Below are 22,468 nucleotides of genomic sequence, written 5' to 3' on the forward strand. Positions count from 1 at the left end.
AAAAAGGCTGAAAATTATAAAGAAATAAATTTGAAAAGTGAAAATGGTTGAAATGAGTGTATAATGCTGGATAATAGTTGGATTCAATTATAAAAGAAAAAAGTTAATAGTACAAAAAAATTTATTAAAAAAAGAAATACGACTGGAAAATTGATCAAAAAATTAAAACTAACAATAATTGTCAAAAGGAAAAAAAATATTAAAACTAAATTTTTAAAACAAATTAAAAAAAAAAAAAATTTTAGAAAATAAATATTAAAAAATAAAAAATTAAAATTAATAAATTTAAAAAAATTAAAATTAATAAATAATGTGCATTCCAATGAAGTAAAAATTTAAGCAGATTTAAAAAAAAAATTGAAAAAAAATATAAAAAAAAAATTGAAAATAAATTTATGAAAATATAAAAAATTATTTATTTTATAAATACCACAAAATTAAACGCAGCAGTGCAGCGTAAAATCGCGGTTGCGCTACTTCGTCATATTTCCTTCAGTTAATGGTGCTTTGAAGTGCTGCGTTTGTTGTAATTAATTAATTCGCTTTATTGCGGTTTTGCGCTTTGACGCCACCCGTTGCAATTGGATTATTGGATAATGACGCTGCAAACAAACATAAATATTTAATACTACCGGTGAGATTTCATGGTGCGCAACGCACATACAAACGTACACAATATATATACAAGTGTAAAGTGTGAAAAAATATATAAATAATATTGGTTAATTGCTATTGAATGTGATTTTTACTGCTTCCGTAAACAATAAAGCCAAGAAAATAAAAATTTCAGGATTTTTATATGCGAAAATTTTCAACGGTAATGTAGTAGAGGGATTTTGTTATTAAAATATTTATGCATTGATGAGTGATTTGTTGGGGATTTACAGAAAAAAAAATTAATAAAATACGTTAAATATGAGTAAGTTAGCTATAATCTTGTGAGCAACGTCCTCTATTATATTCATACATATATTTGAATCATTTCATGATCTTGATAACATTCGTCCTGCTCATTTGAAATACATACCTACCTCTACAGGGTGTGCCAACGAACACGTGAGCCAAGTATCATCAGTCCAAATCAGGTGTTGTTCAACTCAGCGACAAGAGAGATAGTTGTTGACACGTACGGAGGGATAAACATGACAAATCCAATTAGTATAGTTATTCCAATCACAGGTGTAGAAAATATAAATACCTACATATCTCGATATTAAAAGTTGTTATTAACAACCGTTTGGTGAGCAAAACAGAAAATATGCAAAAAAATTCTGCGTAAGCTTGTGCACACATACTTTCATAAATGTATGTATGTATGTACTAGCAGATATGAAATTTCATTTAACATTTTTTTTTTGTTTTTAAACATCTTGCGGTTTCTTAGCTGAATAGCTTAGTAGGTGGAAATTAAATTTCCGCGAACATATGAGGTGTAATTAATTTGATTGTTCAATGCAAAATTATGCTGGCAAAAAACGTATTCACTTGAATTTGAAAGCGAAACAAAAAAGAGTTCACGGAAAACAGCAATAATATTTTAAGCTTTTTAGTACAATTAATTTAAGAAAGAAAAAAAAAAAACAAGTAAGAAATGGCGCAGTTTGCATGAAACTGAAATCAACTTTTTATTATTTTTTTTATAGTAAAGGCCGTGAAATCTCTTGAAATACCAGTAAATTTGTTTACAAATAAGAAAAAATGTTAACTGCGGCTGTACCGAAGCTAATATACCCTTCACAGGTGCATTTCTTTTAGTAACTATGTGTTTAAGCAAATTTAAAGACGTAAGAAAAAGTAAGTAAAAAAAAAGAACAAATTTTACTAATTCTTTTTAGCCGGGTTGTTTGCTAGAAACATTAAGGTTGTTTAATAAAGAAAGTAGAGCAATGTCAAATTTCGTGAAGATACCACGTCAAATGCGAAAATTTTCCATACAAGCCATTGATTCCGATCGTTCGGTTTGTATGGCAGCTATATGCTATAGTGAACCGATCTGAACAAGTTTCTCGGAGATTAAATTATTTCTATGAACAATAACTCACACCAACTTTCGGGAAGATATGTAGTTAAATGCGGAAGTTTTCCATACAAGCCCTTGATTCCGATCGTTCAGTTTGTAAGGCAGCTATATGCTATAGTGAACCGATCTGAAGAATTTTTTCGGAGATTAAATTATTTCTATGAACAATAACTCACACCAAATTTCGTGAAGATATGCGGAAGTTTTCGATACAAGCCCTTGATTCCGATCGTTCAGTTTCTATGGCAGCTATATGATATAGTGGTCCGATATCGACAGTCCCGACAAATGAGCAGCTTCTTGAAGAGAAAATAACATCTTTAAAATTTCAAAACGATATCTTGAAAACTGAAGGACTAGTTCGTATACATACAGACAGACAGACGGGCATGGCGAAATCGACTCAGTCCAACATACTGATCATTTATATATATACTTTATAGGGCCTCCGACGCTTCCTTCTTGGTGTTATAAACTTCGTGACAAACTTAATATACCCTGTTCAGGGTATAAATATATAGAGCCTTGGAACCAAATAATCTTTGTTAGGGCCATTTGGAGTTTGGAGGGACCGATTTTATTTCTGCTTAGCACTAAATGACCTCACGACGTGTGTTTGCTATCCCATTCAAAACTGTACAAAACCTCTTCTGTCATATTTGGTACCTTATTTTTCGTTTCTAAAGTTATTCTTCAAAGAATTATTATTGCATTTATAGTAGTTTGGAACGAAAACCTTATAAGAGAGATAGATGTTACCCCACATATTATTTTTAGATCTATTTATATTATTATACACCCTATAATGCATCTTCATTCTCCTTTTATTTTCTAATAATACTGTCAATTCCCTAGCATACTCTAATTTTCGCACTAAATTTTCTGTTCTTTGGTGCTTCGTTAAAAGCAGATCTTGTCTTGTGTTGCGCCTACATAAATATTCAGGTACTGGGAAATATTTTAAGCCTTTGAAAATTTTGAGTATATTTCAGAGAATTTTCCATGATTTTACATATAAATCCTTTTGAAGAAGTACAGCAGCTGACAAACACCAACAACGGCCGCCTTAAGCTTACAAAATTGTTTATACGAGTATCTATTATTGGCCCGCATGTGCCGCCTACTCAAGCGGTAGTTAAAATCTATATAGGTATAAAAATTTGTTTTCTGAAAAACATTCACAAATAATCTACATATGTGGGTATATAGAAAGGGATCTATGGCTACCAATTCATAAGAATTAACCCAGTATAATATGTGTGCATAAGTAAATTTGATAAAGAAAACTAGCTCTAACAATGAACATAAAGCAAAATTTCTAAGAAAAATCCCAGACGATTTCGGCATGAAAGTAATTATATACTTGATTATACAGTTAAGTGTTGTTGGTTGTTTGGCAGAGTTTTTTTTTGGTATTTGTGGTATGCATTTTGTTGTTATTCGAAAAATGGTGGTGAGGTTTCAGCATATTCAGAGTATGCTGAAATCCCATTTTCTCTTTACTCCAAAAATAGGCTAATAAATGTTTGTCTTTTTGTATTCAAAATCGGTGATCGAAACCCTCTGTCCCCTTCGCCATGAAAACTGACTTGAAGTTGATATTTATACTCTCGCAACAAATGTTGCTAAAGAGAGTATTATAGTTTTGTTCACATAACGGTTGTTTGTAACACCCAAAACTAAACGAGTTAGATATAGGGTTATATATACCAAAGTGATCAGGGTGAAGAGTGGAGTTCATGTGTTCCGTCCGTCCGTCTGTGCAAGCTGTAACTTGAGTAAAAATTAAGATATCTTGATGAAACTTGGCACACTTATTTCTTGGCACCATAGGAAGGTTGCTTTCGAAAATGAGCAAAATCGGACCGAAAACACATAAAGTGCCATAACTAAGCCATAAATAAAGCTATGGAAATAAAATTTGGTATGAAGGATAGTACTACTAAGGGGCATATTTGGATGTAATTTTTTTGGGGAAGTGGGCGTGGTCACGCCCCTTACTAAGTTTTTTGTATATATCTCGTAAACCAATAGAGCTATATAAACCAAACTTTCTGCAGTCGTTTTTTTAGCCACTTCCTAATACAGTCCAAAAATGAAAGAAATCGGATCATAACCACGCCCACCTCCCTTACAAAAGTTAGGTTGAAAATTACTAAAAGTGGGTTAACTCACTAACGAAAAATGTCAGAAACACTAAATTCCACATAAGAAATGGTAGATGGAAGCTGCACTCAGATTTTTTTTTACAAAATGGAAAATGGGCGTGGCGTCACCCACTTGAAAAACTATATCTCAGGAACTACTCGACCGATTTCAATGAAACTTGGTTTGTAATAGTTTCCTTACATCCCAATGATATGTTGTGAAAATAGGCCAAATCGCTTCACAACCACGCCTACTTCCTATATACCAGAACTTTGAAGACGATTTAAATCGCTTACTTTACAATATATAAAGTAAGCACTAGTGAAGATATCGGTGCAGAACTTTGCACAAATACTATGTTTATAGTGTGGCAGCCCCATTCTAAAAATCGCCGAAATCGGACCACAGGTTTTTAAGGCCCCATATATCGAACACGAGGGCCTCGGTGCTTCTAACCTAATATTATGGTTTCCAACTTTCAATGGACTTTATACAATATGTATGACGAATATGTGGGTCAAATTGTGTATTATATAATATAAGTAAAGTTAAATAAATAAATTACGAGAGTATAAAATGTTCGGTTATACCCGAACTTAGCCCTTCCTTACTTGTTTTATTTTGAATTTTTCATTATCACAGCTCCTCTGTTGTCATAAAGCGGATTATCTCACTGTAAAGTTGAAGTGCACCACTTTTATAAATATGCGTTTCATCAGCTTTCCGGATATGTAACTTTTTAAAAGTTTGCTTCCACTTTAAGCTCAGACAGATTTTGTGCGTACACTTGTAATATGCGCGAAAGTTGAAAATCACGCAACTTAATTGCAGTTATGTAAAAAATAAAACAAAAAAAAAAAGTTGACATTGCGAAATAACATTAACCCTTTATCGACCCAACCCCCAAATTTGATAAGAATACACTTTTTCAACAATTAAATCACTAACAAGAGTGTAATAAATTAATAAAATAATTAAGGTTGGGAATTGTCTTGGTGATTTTCCATTGTGATATCGTGAAGAAAGGTATAATTGAATTTATATTTTAGATAATAAAATTTAAAAAATTTTTATTTACATTTTGAAGAACTCAGGCCATACATCTAGCACCTAAAAATAACGTCTAATGTGCATTAAATATCACAATATACATACATACCCACACAGTAATGAAGTATTCAAATGTAACTTTAAGCGTTTCTGAAGGTATTATTAACTTAACATAACATGAGAAAATCTCCTCTCAATCTGTAATTCGCTCTACCAGCACTCTGTTCGCATTCTACATACATACAAATTAAAATTTACATTTTTCAATCATCAAATCAAATTTCTTCTTCTTCTTTTTAATGCATCGGATATACTTGCCATTTGTTGTTTGTAAGCTTTTGTGTAACAATTTATTTTCATTGTATTGAAAGCTATTAGTTAAAATAATAATTCATTTTAGTGAAAAATGTATTCGGTCTCCCTCGAATATTTCTAGTATTTTATCTAAAATGGAGTTAAACTAAATGAAATATGTTTGCATAGCATAAATGAAATTTTCTTAAAACAAAAGGATTATAATGAGTTTACTGCTACCCTACATATTGCTCAATACGAGGGTTGATAATCAGATTTGAGTCTTGGTGATTCGTATTTGTGGTGTTCCGTTTATGTAGCCAACATTATTCGATAATTATGATTGAAATCGATGCACCTAATTTCTGATATTTTTATACTCTCGCAAAGTTGCTAAGAGAGTATTATAGTTTTGTTCACATAACGGTTGTTTCTAATTCATAAAAGTATACGAGTTAGATATAGGGTTATATATGTATATCAAAATGATCTGTATGACGAGACGAGTTGAAATTCGGATGTCTGTCTGTCCTTAAGTAAAAATTAAGATATTTTGAAGAAACTTGGTACACATGTTGCTTGGGACCGTAGGAGGGTTGCTTTTAGATGGGAGAAATCGTTCCCCCAAATAGGTATTCTGTATATACGATATAATATCTCGCAAGCCAGTAAAGCAATATAAACCAAACTTTCTGCAGTCGCCTCCCTTACGCAATCGGATAATAACCACGCCCACCTCCCATACAAAGGAGGGAAAAACGAAAAACGTCAGAAACATTAAATTTTACAAAGGAATTGACAGAAGGAAGCTGTACTCAGATTTAAAAAAAAAATGAAAATGGGCGTGGCGTCGCCCACTTATGTATCGAAAATCATATCTCAGGAACTATTACACCGATTTCAATGAAATTTTCTTAACAACCTGATGGCACGTGTGGAAAATCGTGTGGAAAATTGGTGATGAAAATTAGTGAAATCGGTTAAAGAAATATCTCAGTCTATATCTCACAGTCTGCAGTCTGCAGGAAAGGTGGAGGGGGAGATCAATTAGACCACTATAGGTGACCTTTTGCATGCAGAATCTCCTCAATCAATCTCTTTTAGTTAATGAAGAATCCATATATGTATGTAGTAGATGTGAATTAAATACTATTTAGAACATTTTATGCTGTTAAAAGCAACCGTTAGTTAAACAAGCGTATCTCTAGCTAATGTGTATCAAAGCGCACATACCATATATACGCTCTCTGCGACGTGCACTTCACTTAGATAATTGAGAATGATTACATATGGAATGGAATGGAATTTTTCTTGCCATGACTTCATTGAATTGCATACGAAGATAACAAATATTCTATACATTTGTGCTACTTTGTGCTCCTTTCATTGATACAATTGGTAAATATTAAATGCAGGAAATTTAGATTTATCTTACTAAGTACCCTTACATGCAACTGTGATTTAATCGTTCACATTATTTGCAATAGAAAGTAATATATTTCTCCCTCTATTTTTGCTGTTGTTGTAATCAGAGAGTTGAATGATTATTCGTGCTATGTGGCACCGGTCTGTATTGCGCCTAAGCACAGTCATCAATCCAATTATGTTAGTAATTAATTATTTAGTGAATGCAAAGATTAATAAGCCACATTTTCGGCGGTTGGTAGGAGTTTACGCAAAATGTTGCTGATTTCTGTGTGCAATTTGTGTGAAGGTAATTTATTGCAAATTGCAAGTATATTTAATTACATAGTCAATCACGTGAATAGTGGAATTGTGCTTAAGTTGCATTGCCACCGCCAAATGATCCATGAAATCGGCAGCTCCTCTGTAGTGGCGCTGCTTTTTAATTTATCAAGTTTGTTAAATTCGTGTTGTGTGCAGTGGAGTGCAAAGCAGTTGATGAAATTCTTTGCGTCTAGAAAAGAGTGGTGCAAAGAGAAACATTTTTCTGCCAAAAAGGAAGGGAGAAACAATTAAGCATCCGCTAGAGTACACGTTAACGCAAGGTTGCACCGCAATGCCAGTGACTTTGAACTATTCTGTAGCTTGTACGATTCGGCATTCTCAAACTGTTGGAGAATCGATGAATGGTTTTATAGTAATTAATAGTTACCATCTGATTATAATTCTCTTTATTGAAAATTATATTATTTAATTCAAAATATCAGGTATTTGTATAAAAATAATTCTATAAATTTTTATTTCACAGATAAAAGTTTAAATCATTGACTGGAAGAGTGGAGTACTATATACCAAAGTTTTAGGCTTCAATTATACCTATAGCACCATGGATGAATTCCCCGTCGTACAGATACCAGAAGATGAAGTACTCGAAGAGGAGGAATTCGGTAAGTGACAAGCTGTGTTTAAGCTGCCCACTTATAAAAAAATTAATAATTTCTTGTGTGAAAAATTTAAAAACATTTCTTATTACAAAAAATATTTACTTTAATTCCAGAACGTTTGTACTCCGCTCCAATAGAAATTGTAATAATACTCTCCATATTTTACGGTGGCATAAGCATTTTAGCAATTATTGGCAACTCTTTAGTCATTTGGGTCGTAATAACAGCACGACAAATGCGCACCGTCACCAATACATATATAGCAAATTTGGCTGTTGCCGATGTCATCATTGGACTTTTCTGTATACCATTTCAGGTGGGTACATAGTGCAATTACATTAAATATGTATTTATATTACTCATACACATATAACATATGAGAAGTGCCGTTAGGCAGTGTTAGAACACCGATGAGAAAACATAATATTTGCATAGTCATGCAGGCGAAGCCAATTTGAAGTGGTTTCTGTCATAATGTGCTCAGATTTCCATTGAATATACTTATATAGGGTGCCTTTTATGAGGTGTATACGTTGTTCTAGAGAGTTAGACAATGGTTTCACTATTACCGACATTTTCATTAATAAATTTAATAAAATTTTAAATATTTTAATAAAATTTAAAATTTATTTTCAGTTTCAAGCAGCTCTTTTACAACGTTGGAACTTACCTTGGTTTATGTGTGCCTTTTGTCCTTTCGTTCAAACGTTGAGCGTCAATGTTTCCGTATTTACACTGACCGCCATTGCGATTGATCGACATCGTGCGATTATCAATCCTTTAAGGTAAGATAACGTTAAATTGTGCTAAATTTAATATTTAATTTAGTATGGAATGATATAATCTAGGCTCCCAAGTTTTATACTTTAGTTACCCAATATCCGGCTCCGGATGGCCCACCCGATATCCGGTCCCTGTAACCGGTATTTAGTTCCGGTTGTCCCATTTCCGGTTCCATCGGTAACACCGTACCCCATGTCCGGCCACCTCATAGTTTCCCGATATCCGGTTCCGGTAACATCATTACACCATATCCAGTACCGGATACCTCATTTCCGGTTCCGATCACCCACATATCTGTCCACCTCAAATCTGGTTCCGGTTGCTCAATTTCTGTTACCCCATATCCGGTTCCGAGTGTTTCATATCAGGTCACCCCACATCCGGTTCCAGTTGTTCCATTTCCGGTTCCTGCAACACCCCATATCACTCCATATCCGGGTTCCCGTCTACCGGTAAATTATTTCCGGTTACGTACATAATAATTATATCCGGTCACCCCATATCCGGTTCCGGTTGCCACAATTCCGGTTCCAGTAACCGATCAAAGTAGATCAGTGTGAAGCACAACTTTGAAAAGTCATAAATCCGATTTTGATAATCTTGGTGTCATATGAAGTGAATTTTCTTAACTATAACATTAGCGAATTAAATTTAAAGTACATTTCTTAAAAGTAACATCTGTGTATTTTTTAATAAAATGTTAGGTTACACCCGAATTTTTAACTTTTTCATATTTATAAATTTATAAATTTTGGTTTTAAGTAAATTTTTTTGAACCAGAATTTTTCAATAGGATTTTTATACTCTCGCAACAAAAATTGAGTAGTATAGTTTGTTCACATAACGGTTGATTGTAAGTCATAAAACTTAACGAGTTCGATATAGGGTTATTTACAGTGGCTCAAACGTATAATTGGACACTAGGTATAAGATTATGTAAATGCCGATATTTTTTATTTAATGGGAAAATCTTCAAAAAATTTTGGTAGATTATTTCAATACCTTCAAACAAAAATATAATTATTATGATCTTTTATTCAAACATATTTTTAAAATTAAAAAATTAAAAAAAAGAGAAAAATTCATGTAAAACCTATAATTGGAGCGTCATAATAATGTAAGAATTTTAATACTTGTAAGCAAAACCTTTTGCCTTTATTACTTGAGGCGAATTTTTCATCGGAAAAACCATTCTCCATAGAAAAAATCAATTAACCTAGCTCTCGAAGTTTATGAGCGAGTCACTATCGGCGTGTTATGCCTGGCGTTGTTCTGAGATATTGAAACAAGAAATTAATGATTTCAGAATTTTTTTAGTACGAGCTTTAAAATCAGCTATTGCAAAAATAATGGATTTCTTTTTACTGTGGGAACTTATTTTTTATTAGAAAAATTAAATATTAATAAATATTCCAATAAAAACAAAGTAATCCAAAAATTTAAATTATTCCGTTGATTTCAATGTTAATTTTGTATTTTTTTATTTTAATATAAATTCGTCAATATCAAATGATAAATTCGTTAATATCATATTTCGTCAATTAATGCAAAAAATGTCATACGAATGCAAAAACTGCTGAAATATTTTATTAAATTCTAGCGCATGGAATGCTTACGATTTTCATTATACAATTTTACGCTTTCAGAGCACGTCCTTCGAAATATATTTCGAAATTTATACTGTTTGGCATTTGGTTATCAGCATTCATATTCGCCAGCCCAATAGCTATCGCATTTCGCGTCGAAGTGATGCATGAACGTTACAGAGGTAAGCAAAAAGAATATATACTCGTATATAAAGGGTGATTTTTTAAGAGCTTGATAACTTTTTTAAAAAAAAAAACGCATAAAATTTGCAAAATCTCATCGGTTCTTTATTTGAAACGTTAGATTGGTTCATGACATTTACTTTTTGAAGATAATTTCATTTAAATGTTGACCGCGGCTGCGTCTTAGGTGGTCCATTCGGAAAGTCCAATTTTGGGCAACTTTTTCGAGCATTTCGGCCGGAATAGCCCGAATTTCTTCGGAAATGTTGTCTTCCAAAGCTGGAATAGTTGCTGGCTTATTTCTGTAGACTTTAGACTTGACGTAGCCCCACAAAAAATAGTCTAAAGGCGTTAAATCGCATGATCTTGGTGGCCAACTTACGGGTCCATTTCTTGAGATGAATTGTTCTCCGAAGTTTTCCCTCAAAATGGCCATAGAATCGCGAGCTGTGTGGCATGTAGCGCCATCTTGTTGAAACCACATGTCAACCAAGTTCAGTTCTTCCATTTTTGGCAACAAAAAGTTTGTTAGCATCGAACGATAGCGATCGCCATTCACCGTAACGTTGCGTCCAACAGCATCTTTGAAAAAATACGGTCCAATGATTCCACCAGCGTACAAACCACACCAAACAGTGCATTTTTCGGGATGCATGGGCAGTTCTTGAACGGCTTCTGGTTGCTCTTCACCCCAAATGCGGCAATTTTGCTTATTTACGTAGCCATTCAACCAGAAATGAGCCTCATCGCTGAACAAAATTTGTCGATAAAAAAGCGGATTTTCTGCCAACTTTTCTAGGGCCCATTCACTGAAAATTCGACGTTGTGGCAGATCGTTCGGCTTCAGTTCTTGCACGAGCTGTATTTTATACGGTTTTACACCAAGATCTTTGCGTAAAATCTTCCATGTGGTCGAATAACACAAACCCAATTGCTGCGAACGGCGACGAATCGACATTTCACGGTCTTCAGCCACACTCTCAGAAACAGACGCAATATTCTCTTCTGTACGCACTGTACGCATTCGTGTGGTTGGTTTAATGTCCAATAAAGTAAACTGAGTGCGAAACTTGGTCACAATCGCATTAATTGTTTGCTCACTTGGTCGATTATGTAGACCATAAATCGGACGTAAAGCGCGAAACACATTTCGAACCGAACACTGATTTTGGTAATAAAATTCAATGATTTGCAAGCGTTGCTCGTTAGTAAGTCTATTCATGATGAAATGTCAAAGCATACTGAGCATCTTTCTCTTTGACACCATGTCTGAAATCCCACGTGATCTGTCAAATACTAATGCATGAAAATCCTAACCTCAAAAAAATCACCCTTTACAAACATATATTTCCATATAACCAGCGTGATATTCCACAACTTATTTCGTTTTTTTTAACATATACATTTAATTTACTTACACCCTACAATCTATATGAAATTCCACAAATTAAGAGGATGGTATCATCTATAATGTCACGCGACCCTTCTGCACGAATGTCAATCTCACGGACGAACAACTAAAGGCTTACCGTTATGCGCTTGTAATCGTACAATATTGTGTGCCCTGCTGTGTCATCTCCTTCGTCTACGTACAAATGGCTGTCAAATTGTGGCTCACCGAAACACCGGGCAATGCTGAGGATACAAGAGACATGGCATTGATGCGAAATAAGAAGAAAGTAAGTTGGACAATAATTAAAATCACGATTTGTCTATTGTGCTCCTTTATTATACGATATACAATGGTTTGTTTGTTCAGTAGATATGTATTGGTTAACGGGCATACATCTTAATGTTGACCAAGAGGCGACTTAACCTCTAATTAAGCTGTTTATGCCTTACACAAATACCTGCCTGCATGCTGGCTCTAATTAAACAGCTTTTTGCAAAGCCTTGCCTACGGCTAAGCAAACAATAGTTCATAACCAGCAAGTGAAGGCTTTTTGCTCAATTAAAACACTGTTTTTCTACATTCTCCCTGTTTTGGCATGCAACAACGCTCATTTAGGTCTAATTACGTGCATATATATATATCTTATTTTGCTGCTGACAATGAATGCTGTCACATAAATAACTGCTCTGGATATTTGCGTGTTTTTCTGCAAATATTTTTGTATAAATAAATCATATTTATTTTATTTTTGTGTGTGTAAATAAATCTAAATTTATATATGTATTGTATTTCTTTGTTATCAGGTCATAAAAATGCTGATTGTTGTTGTAATTGTATTTGGCATCTGCTGGCTACCCTTACAGTTATATAATATACTGTATGTGACCATACCGGAAATAAATGAATATCATTTTATCAGCATAATATGGTTTTGTTGCGATTGGCTGGCGATGAGCAATAGCTGTTACAATCCCTTCATTTATGGCATTTACAATGTGAGTATTTCAAGCGAATATATATAACTATAAATATAATATTATAGCATTTTTTTGTAGCATTTGAGAAAGTTTGATTTAAAAATAGTACACTTTTTTTTTGGAGAAAATAAGAGAAAAATTGGACTCTTTTAAACATAATATTCATTACTTGAATATATATTTTTAACTCACCATATACTAGAGAACTGTAAAGTTTAAAGAAGATAATCCAAAATTTCCGGCACTGTTATTTAATAGTAATCCAATTTTCTGGAAACATAACACCAACAGTTTTTAGAACTCATAAGCTAAATAGTGGGTTACCATGGCGTATACGTAACAATTTCGCTCTTCTCAGTAATATAATTTCACTTCATGCATTAATGTTGCCATTAGAGTGAATTCATTAACATGCATTGTATATATATACTATATCCGACATTTTCGCTGTAAATAATTAGCAGCTGCCTCAAGCATACGCTGGTAGCCCTGGTCAGCGTAAATAAACATGTTTTTATGTTGATAAATTGCGCCGCGACATTACTGTTAATACAAGGTGATAAACCGTGAAAGGTGACAGCTTGAAAAAACTAAAAATAATGAGAAAATATGTTTTAATATCGGTCGAACCAAAGTAAACAAAGCAGGTATGGCACACCTGTGAGTGTGATTTGTTTGTTGAAGTGGCGTAAAGCTCTAAATCCGTCAGTCATCTATGTCCGACAATGATTATGCATTTTTGGGAAATTAATGTTCAATTATGGTAGCATTATATGTTATAATTTTCGTGTTGTGCTTGAAAAATTGCCAGGTCATTTTGAATATTTTATTGCCCTTAGTAAAGAAAAAATATTTTCCTTATTTGAAATTTCGCTAATAACAATACAATTCAAATAGCTGAATTAACGATGATATTTTGCAGAAATATGCTAAAGAACTAAATTTTTCTAACTGTTTTCCTCCTAACTGTTCGTAATAACCAATCTCCAATGCAATCACTAAATTTTAGGAAAAATTCAAACGAGAATTCAATAAACGCTTCAATTTATGCTTCTGCAAATTTCGCACCAATAACGAGCCACATGAACGCACTCTATCAATGCATACGAGAGCCACCTCGCTGCGCTCGAACTTCGCCAATTCGTCAATGCGTATACGCAGTAACCTGTATGCCGAGGCGACTGCTGGTCAAAATAGATCAGATATCTACTATACATACCGTTTGGCGCATATGCCACGTCAAAGCCGGAATGGCAATAACGCAACGACATACAATATAATTCCATACCCGCAGAAAACGTCGCAGTTGCTTGAATATAACAAAAATGGCGCAGAGTTGCATAATGCTGTTGTGGCGGGCAATGCTGGTCAAAATGTGCCACAGTGGCGACGCAACAACTTTAAGCCACTCTATCCGGATGTAATTGAATGCGAAGATGACTTGGATACGCTGATGCATTCGACACCCTCGTCGGAGGAGCCGAATTCCAACTCGGCGGGAAACGGTAAGGGAAATGTGAGCGCCGGGCCGGGTTTCATATTCAAGGCCAATGGGAAAAGTAAGTGTGAAAGTGTGACTTGCAGAGCATTTTCGTTTAACTGTATATTTGTTTTCTTTATTGCTGCACATTGTAGGATAGCCAGGAACTCTGCCGTGCTAACAGAGTTGCATAACATCCTTGTGAAATCTCAAAATGGAAATGAACGCAAGCAACAATTGAGCGTATGTGCCGTTGGGGCAACGCCAAGTTCGGGCTTTCGGGGCACTTGTGCTCATATTCGTGTGGCTATTGTTGCTGGTAGAATTTGCCGTTTTTTGACAATAAATTCCTGGTATCGAGAAGAGACGCGTATGCGTTGGCCAGCGTTGGTTCGGGCAAGCAATGTAAATACTATTTTTTCATAAAAACCATAACCGTTAATAATTTGTAGTCTTTAATTTACAGTTCGCCAAAAATGAATGCGAAGAAACCGTGGCATCTTACTGATGAAACCTTGGCAGCTTCTAGGCAGTGCTGTGTGAATATGGCGGTAGTAAAAAGCAATTATATGTTTATATTCATAATATACATATCTCTATGTGGTTTTATGTGTGTTCTCAAAACGGATTTGTTGTTTATAAAATGACAAATTTTGTTTTGAGCTAAAACAATTTTCAAGTGTGATAATAATGATTAAAATTCTCAAAGAAAAAATAAATAAAAATTTTAAACTTTATTGAAACAAATTAAATATTAATACTATTTCGATACTTATTCTATTAAAATGAAAACGGGTAAGTACATATTGTTTTGTGATTGTGATTGGCGTTGAAACCATTTAGCCGGTTATAGCCGAATCGATGAGGCGCGCTCTCCCTCTCCTCTCCTCTCTTTCCCTCGCAGTTCGAAAATGCCTAGTGTCGTTCCATCTGATGTTGACATCGTCCACGCTTCTGCACCGTAAAGCAGGACGGGAATGATAAGCGCCTTATAAAGTTTGATTTTGGTTCGTCTTTCGTCTTCGGACTTTACTTTTCAATTGCCTACTCAGTCCAAAGTAGCACCTGTTGGCAAGCGTGATTCGGCGCTGGATTTCAGAGGCTGACATTGTTGGTGTTGTTGATGATGGTTTCCAGGTATACGAAATTATCTACGACTTCGAAGTTATGACTATCAACAGTGACGTGGGAGCCAAGCCGCGAATGCAGGAAAAAACAGAACTAACGGCGCGGTTGTTGCTTCCGATGATATCAATATCATCGGCGTACGCCAGCAGCTGTATCAGCAGCATCAAATTAAAGAAGTCATACGATAGTGAGTCATCTTGTCTGAAACATCGTTTGGTATCGAACGGCTCGGAGAGGTCCTTCCCAATCATGACGGAGCTTTTGGTGTTGCTCAACGTCAATTTACACAGCCGTATTAGTTTTGCGGGGATACCAAATTCAGACATCGTGCCGTAAAGGCAGCTCCTTTTCGTGCTGTCGAAAGCAGCTTTAAAATCGACAAAGAGATGGTGAGTGTCGATTCTCTTTTCACGGGTCTTCTCCAAGGTTTGGAGCATGGTGAATATCTGGTCAGTTGTGGATTTTCCAGGTCTAAAGCCACACTGATAAGGTCCAATCAGTTTGTTGACGGTGGGCTTTAGTCTTTCACACAGTACGCTCGATAGAACCTTATAGGCGATATTTAGGAGGTTATCCCACGATAGTTGGCGCAGATTGTGGGATCACCCTTTTTATGGATTGGGCAGAGTACACTGAGATTCCAATCGTCGGGCATGTTTTCTTCCGACCATATTTCGCAAAGAAGCTGATGGATGCACCCTATCAGTTCTTTACCGTCGTATTTCAATAGCTCGGCCGACAATCCATAGGCCCCCGCCGCTTTGTTGTTCTTCAGGCAATTGCTATTCGAATTTCTTCATGGTCGGGTAATGGAACATCTGTTCCATCGTCATCGATTGGGGAATCGAGTTCGCCATCTCCTGATGTTGTACTTTCACTGCCATTCAGAAGCTCGGAGAAGTGTTCCCTCCACAATCCCAGTATGCCCTGGACATCGGTTACCAGATTAAAGGTGGTAACTTTGGTATCTACATGAGGATGCTCCGGTCTTGAAACCTTTGTTAAGTCGCTTCATTTTTTCATAATATTTTCGAGCATATATTGTCTTACTTAGAGGTAATTTCAAATTCACATAATTGATGGCGTTGAGTTGAAATTTATCTTTAAAATCGTAATCGCTAACCGATTTAGTTCATATTATATTTGGTTCCCATAAAAGAAGTCTAGTTTTCTTCATAAAAAAGGATACACTTTCCCAAAAAAGTTACATCCAAATAAGCCCTTCCTAGTGCGATCCTTTGTTTCAAATTTTACTTTTATAACTTTATTTATGGCTTAGTTGTGACACTTTATGTGTTTTCGGTTTTCGCCATTTTGTGGGCGTGTCAGTGGTCCGATTTTGCCCATTGCAACCCTCTCACGGTCCCAAGGAACATGTGTTCTAAATTTCATTAAGATATCTCAATTTTTACTCAAGTTATCCGTTTTGCGGACGTACGGACGGACAGACAGACATTCGGATTTTGACTCGTCTCGTCACCTTGATCATTTTGATATATGTAACCCTATATCTAACACGTTTAGTTTTATGACTTACAAACAACCGTTATGTGAACAAAACTATAATACTCTATTTAGCAACTTTTGTTGCCAGAGTATAAAAAGTATTATAGAATTTGATATTAATAAGATAAGTTAAATGTTATAAACCATATTCTGAGTACGTCATTGATTGCTTCTGCAATATTTATATGTCTAGAGTACCAATCATACATTTTTCAATTTTAATAATGGTACTTGTTTAAAAAAAATCCTACAAAAATGTTTCAAATCCTCTTACGGCACAATCTCTGCAAGCAAAAACCAATTCATGTCCATTTCCTGGAACAATTAGTTTTGACCTATTTACGTCGCAGTTCACTGTTCTCTCACTGGGGATTCCATAAATACCACTCTGTCAGGTAGACATTTTTAACGCTGTCACATTGGTTTGTTACGGAAGATTGATTTACATAGACATGAGGAAGTTGAGTGGTTTCATATTAAATGCTTTTTGTCATCTGCAGTGACCGCTGATGACTGATGGTGTTTTAATAATCGTGTGACAATTAATACTTCTTGGTGTTTTTTTATTTTGTATATTCTTTGTTCAATTTAAGCGAATTCGATATCGTATTTTTAGTACGGTTTGAAACAAGCTATATCGGAACACAACCATAACTATTTCGAAGTATTCTAAAGTGTTTTAGAAGTTTATAGTGACAGTGTCAGTGAAGTTAGTCAGTAAGTGCGTTTAAAAAGTTTGTGATGTGGGTATATGTATGAATTGTCATGATGTCATGGAAGTTATTTGAGTAAATTTTTTTTTCAACTAAGGATTATGGTTTGTTCCAAGGTGTCAGAATTGAAGAAAAGTCATTAATACGATATTTTCATGGTTCTAAACCTGGTTCTGAAAGTTGTGCAGTAAAAAGTGGAAAAATTGTAAAGAGTATATGAATGACATGTACTTGTCAGAACCTCTTCGGACTGATTGGAAGAAATATTGTCTTAAATTTATTTTCCTGTAAGTGATTAATTAGAAGTTAACAAAATTAAAATAATGAATATATGAAAATTTCTGAGTTTCTGAGGCTGTGAAGCTTTAACACCCTTCCAATTTGAACACTTGAATATGCATATAATGGTTTAATTATACAAAGTAAAATGTATATGTAGTAAGCTCAAACGTGTGTATGTACTTCTGTGTAAGTGGATTGTGTTTGCATCAAATCGAAAATTAACTGTGTTTCTGTTGAAAGCCTTAAATTCAATTTATAATTAATACTCTGTGGCTTTTTAAGAATTTTCTGTTGAACATGTAATGACGTGTAGACAACTTTCTGACATATTTCATGCTCATACTCTCTGTTGTGCATGTAAGAACAGTTCGTTCGCTGTCAAGTGATGAATTTAATAGGATATTATTATTTTACACAATGCTGTTGTTACGTCGGAATCATTGCTGGTAAACTTATATGAAGAACTTAAGCTATGTACACAGTAGAAATGTTAAAGTTGGGACATAGCAAGAAAATTTATTCTTTTCAGGCCAACACTTAACATATATTTTAAGCATTACTTTCATTGAGATATTTCTGGTGTCATAAATTAGGTGAAGTTGCGAAAAATGATTACATAAATAATTCAAACACCTTAATATACATTAATATGGAAGTAAATATGCTTGGAAAGTCAGTGAGAGAAGCACATTTTCCACCCACACAGACGTGCATTATAAATTGCCGTTAAAGTGTGGTTGGGGTCGATTTTCAAGTGAGTGCACACACACTTATGTGGAATTCGGCCTGTTGCGCAAAATTGCAAATTACACGGAGGAAACAAAATATTTTGAATTTCCACGCCAGTCATCAAAATCAACTTTTAAACATACATGTGTGCTCAAACATAACATGTTTATATTGTTGTTGTTGTTTGCATAAGGTGCCTGCGTACAACACACAGCTGTGAATTACAAACATATGAATATATATGTGTGTTGGCAGTAATGTACATAAGTACTGGCTGAAAAGTTTGCGAAATTACCTGTGCTCATATTAAAAAATATTTCGAAAATTATGTGGTTCACCATTAAGGGGAGAGAATTTAAACAGCCATAAATGATATGTGCAGAAAGTGGAAAAGTGGAGTGAAGTGTTTCATAAGTACACGCATCTGATTGCATAATTACGCAATTAATTGTTTTATTATTTTTTCTTCATATTATAATTGCATAATCTATACTAATATTATAAAGAGGAAAGGTTTGTTTTTTTGTTTGTTTGACTGAACCGATTTGAAAAATTCTTTCACCGTTGGAAAGCTATACTATCCCTGAGTGACATAGGCTATATTTAATTAAAAAAAAAAATAGGGTTCCTTACCAAAACTCCTATAATGTAAAAAAATACCAAAAAACTTTCTTTAATCGCGAATGCTGCGAAAACGATTGAAGAAATAACAAAGTGATGTACTACAATTTTGTAGAACTTATCAATATCTACATAAAACGTCGCGACATCATATCTGTAACTATTATAGTTTTGTCACAATAAGCGATTTTATATAAAAAAATTAATTAAAATACCACTACTTGAATAGGCTCTTTATTTATACCTTAGTATTAATCCTTATCGAAATAAATGATTTATTATTTAACATCGCTTCAAAACCTGGCATTCCATTCAAAAGATATTACGAGTTAAAAATTTTGAAAAGCCGCTAACTATGCGTTGTAGAGTTGTAGGCGTCACTCGGGTAGTACGGGAGGGGGGTTAAAATCACTCGCGCGGTCGATTCCCTACTGAATGGTCCTGTGCGGAATTAAAAAAAATTGTCGCTTGATAATAATGTAATATAAAAATGAATTGCTGTTTGTTTGTGCCGCAAAAAAACGGGAACGGCCAAACCGATCTGGCTAATTTTAATCTTGAAATATTCGTGGAAGGCCAGAAAAAGATTAGAAAGTGAGTAAATATGAAAAAAATTGCGAGGAAGATAATAATAAGAGAATTTTATTCGAGTTGACAAGAAAAATATAAAAAGAGAAAACAAAAAAATTATATTTTGAAGGTTATCATTGTTGCTTTGTTAAAATATTTTTGTTATAGTTCAATTGTACAAGGTTGTGTCGATAGCCCAAAACAATTTGTAACAAATAAGGAAAGACTAAGTTCGGGCCCAACCGAACATTTTATACTCTCGCAATTTATTTATGTAATTTTATTAAGATAACACACAATTTGACCTATATATTCGACATAAAGTCCAATAGAAAATCATCATATATAGTATATGGGGGCTGATGTAATTCCAGAACCAATTTCACTCATTTTCACCACCAAGGTTAACGAGAATAGGGGCAACTTGGCACCTGTTAGTAGGCAAACAAACGGCACATTCGGCCTTGAAATTACTCCTAAATTGCAAATGAACGAAACACCAGTCGGCAAAATCGTCAAAAATAGAGCTATAACGAAGATTTTCCAAATATTCAAGAAGTCGCTGGAGGTATTGCACAGGACTTTAAAAGATCTTGATTGTCGATGAACGTTTTTGGTGGAGCCAGGGTTCTGTTAGCAGGTGATTTACGCCATACTCTTCCAATTATTCCTGGATCAACTGTTACTGACGGGCTAATCGCATGCCTAAAATTATTTAATTTGTAGCGACATATAAAGAATCGCCAGTTAACAACTAACATATGAGTGTTTTTGCAACAATATCAAATTGCGATTGTAGAAGTAGTTGACAGTTGACACCTCTATGGACTAATAGCATTTCCAACAGATTCCTGTCACTTCATTGACTCGAAAGGGAAGTTTTCCTGACATGAAACCTCAATATGATAACCATAAATGACTGATTGAATGACCTATATTGGTGATAAAAACAAAGATATCGATGATCTTAATGCGACAATTTAGAATTTTGGTCCAAGAGAGTTGACACAGCTACAAACCAGGATGACGTAGTCAATTATCCCAAACTATTTCAAATTGCCTGTACTTTGCAATTAAAAGTAGTGTGAGTTGTAATCATGCTGCGTAACATAAATCAACCTCGAGTAATCAATATCGTCGCCGAAGCCAAGATTGGACCAACTTAATTTAATGTATACCTTAGCCACAAAAACGTGTGGCCGGGTCTGCTAGTACTATATAATAATGTACTTAACCACAAATATTATTTTTTTCTTTGCAATTTAAGCCATTTAATTGTATAGCCTTTGTGATATTCATTTTAAGTAAGAAATTATGGATTTTTTTAGAGTCATCGATTATCAGGTGTGACAAACTTATTTAAGGCAGAGGTTTTCATGAACAAGCATGCTTGGATATTATCTTCTCAAATATTCTTTGAATATTATTATTGTTTTTTATAGTCGCTACAGCGCAAAATGTCGAACTCGTTAAAATATTTTGATCTTCACTTCTTTTGAATATGCTGAATCTACAATATGAACAATATCGGAGAATAAATAAAATATGTATACAGAATGCGTCACATAGCGAAAGTTCCCAACAGAAAGTGTTAATCGGAACATAATGTTTTCGATAACAATATCGAATATGGCGCCAGTTATCGATTCTCAAATTGTATAAAAACTTATGCTAACTGTAAACTTACAAAATTTTAAAAGAATCTTTAATGTTTCATGTTCTGATACTTAGCATTCATCTAACCCTACCCTGTACTGTTTGTATTTCCCAGTGCAGCCTCAAAGACTAAAAGAGGCGCAAAGCTACGTTCTCAGTTATTGAATATCCTTGTAGAATTTTCACTTGCTTTTCCTTTTTACTAACTATCCGCACTCATATACAATAATATTATTTACCTCTCTCTCGCTCGTACTTTTTTGGTCTCTCCAATTTTTATAATGAAATTTAAGTTTCGTTATCATGTTTTTTTACACTTCACAAACATTCATCTTTGAATTTGTGTGCATTACTTCCATTTAAGATTATTTATGCCTCAACGCTTGTTTATTTTATTACATACACGTTTTATATATAATAATACATACTTTTTTCTAACAGTCTTCATATCGTGTGTTGAATTACAGGCAAAGCATAGCAATTCAAGCATACCGTTCCCAAACTATGGCAAAGGTTATACATTTTTCTTTGCGAGTAAAAGCGGCAAAGGCTCAATAACTTATATACGAGTTTGTTGTTATTTGTTTATTTAGTTTCTCAAGTGCACATGACTTCCTTGACAACCTTTGGACTGCTCAGTTGTTAACGTATTATCGATTACATTTATATATTATTTTCTTAGGGATAGTTCAACATACGAGTATACATGTGTATATTTTTGCGAGTATTTGAATTTACTGACCGTGGATAATCTCTATACACTCTCTAGTGAATTGATATGCCGTTCTATTCATTACATTTTTTATGCCACTACAGCTAATTCACAATAATCACATTTCTACTCTTTTTTTTTACTATTAATATGAGCTATTTAATATCTAATATATTATGTTTATTTGTATTCGGTTTGAGCATGTAAATGTTATTTATGTATTGTATTTATTTACGTCTTCAAGGTTTATTTGCTGCCGAAAATTTCGGGCATATACTTATTTTTTCGT

At 34.2% G+C, this 22,468-nt stretch overlaps 1 protein-coding gene across 2 annotated transcripts; it reads left to right on the forward strand.

The window, feature by feature from the left end:
- The first annotated feature begins 261 nt into the window (after positions 1 to 261).
- On the forward strand, positions 262 to 14,966 carry LOC105212513 (RYamide receptor). 2 transcript variants are annotated; one of them, XM_011184522.3, is made up of 10 exons: positions 262 to 634; positions 7,725 to 7,863; positions 7,974 to 8,176; positions 8,497 to 8,645; positions 10,290 to 10,411; positions 11,865 to 12,091; positions 12,609 to 12,800; positions 13,792 to 14,341; positions 14,418 to 14,667; positions 14,715 to 14,966. In XM_011184522.3, exons 2-9 carry the CDS (start codon positions 7,803 to 7,805, stop codon positions 14,420 to 14,422), a joined length of 1,509 nt encoding a protein of 502 aa, XP_011182824.2. In that variant the 5' UTR covers positions 262 to 634; positions 7,725 to 7,802; the 3' UTR covers positions 14,423 to 14,667; positions 14,715 to 14,966. The 2 variants fall into 2 exon arrangements, with proteins under 2 accessions (XP_011182824.2, XP_011182823.2); XM_011184521.3 differs by having other exon boundaries at positions 14,729 to 14,966.
- Positions 14,967 to 22,468: the final 7,502 nt, after the last annotated feature.

Source organism: Zeugodacus cucurbitae, chromosome 4 (genome assembly GCF_028554725.1).
Source record: "Zeugodacus cucurbitae isolate PBARC_wt_2022May chromosome 4, idZeuCucr1.2, whole genome shotgun sequence".
NCBI classification, from domain to species: domain Eukaryota; kingdom Metazoa; phylum Arthropoda; class Insecta; order Diptera; family Tephritidae; genus Zeugodacus; species Zeugodacus cucurbitae.

What these genes read in the sequence shown, in the direction of transcription:
- LOC105212513 (XM_011184522.3), top strand. Translation starts at nt 7,803, where the DNA reads ATGGATGAATTCCCCGTCGTACAGATACCAGAAGATGAAGTACTCGAA. An exon ending in GCGATTATCAATCCTTTAAG is followed by an intron (nt 8,646 to 10,289) that starts GTAAGATAACGT and finishes TTACGCTTTCAG; the next exon opens with AGCACGTCCTTCGAAATATA. An exon ending in TGATGCGAAATAAGAAGAAA is followed by an intron (nt 12,092 to 12,608) that starts GTAAGTTGGACA and finishes CTTTGTTATCAG; the next exon opens with GTCATAAAAATGCTGATTGT.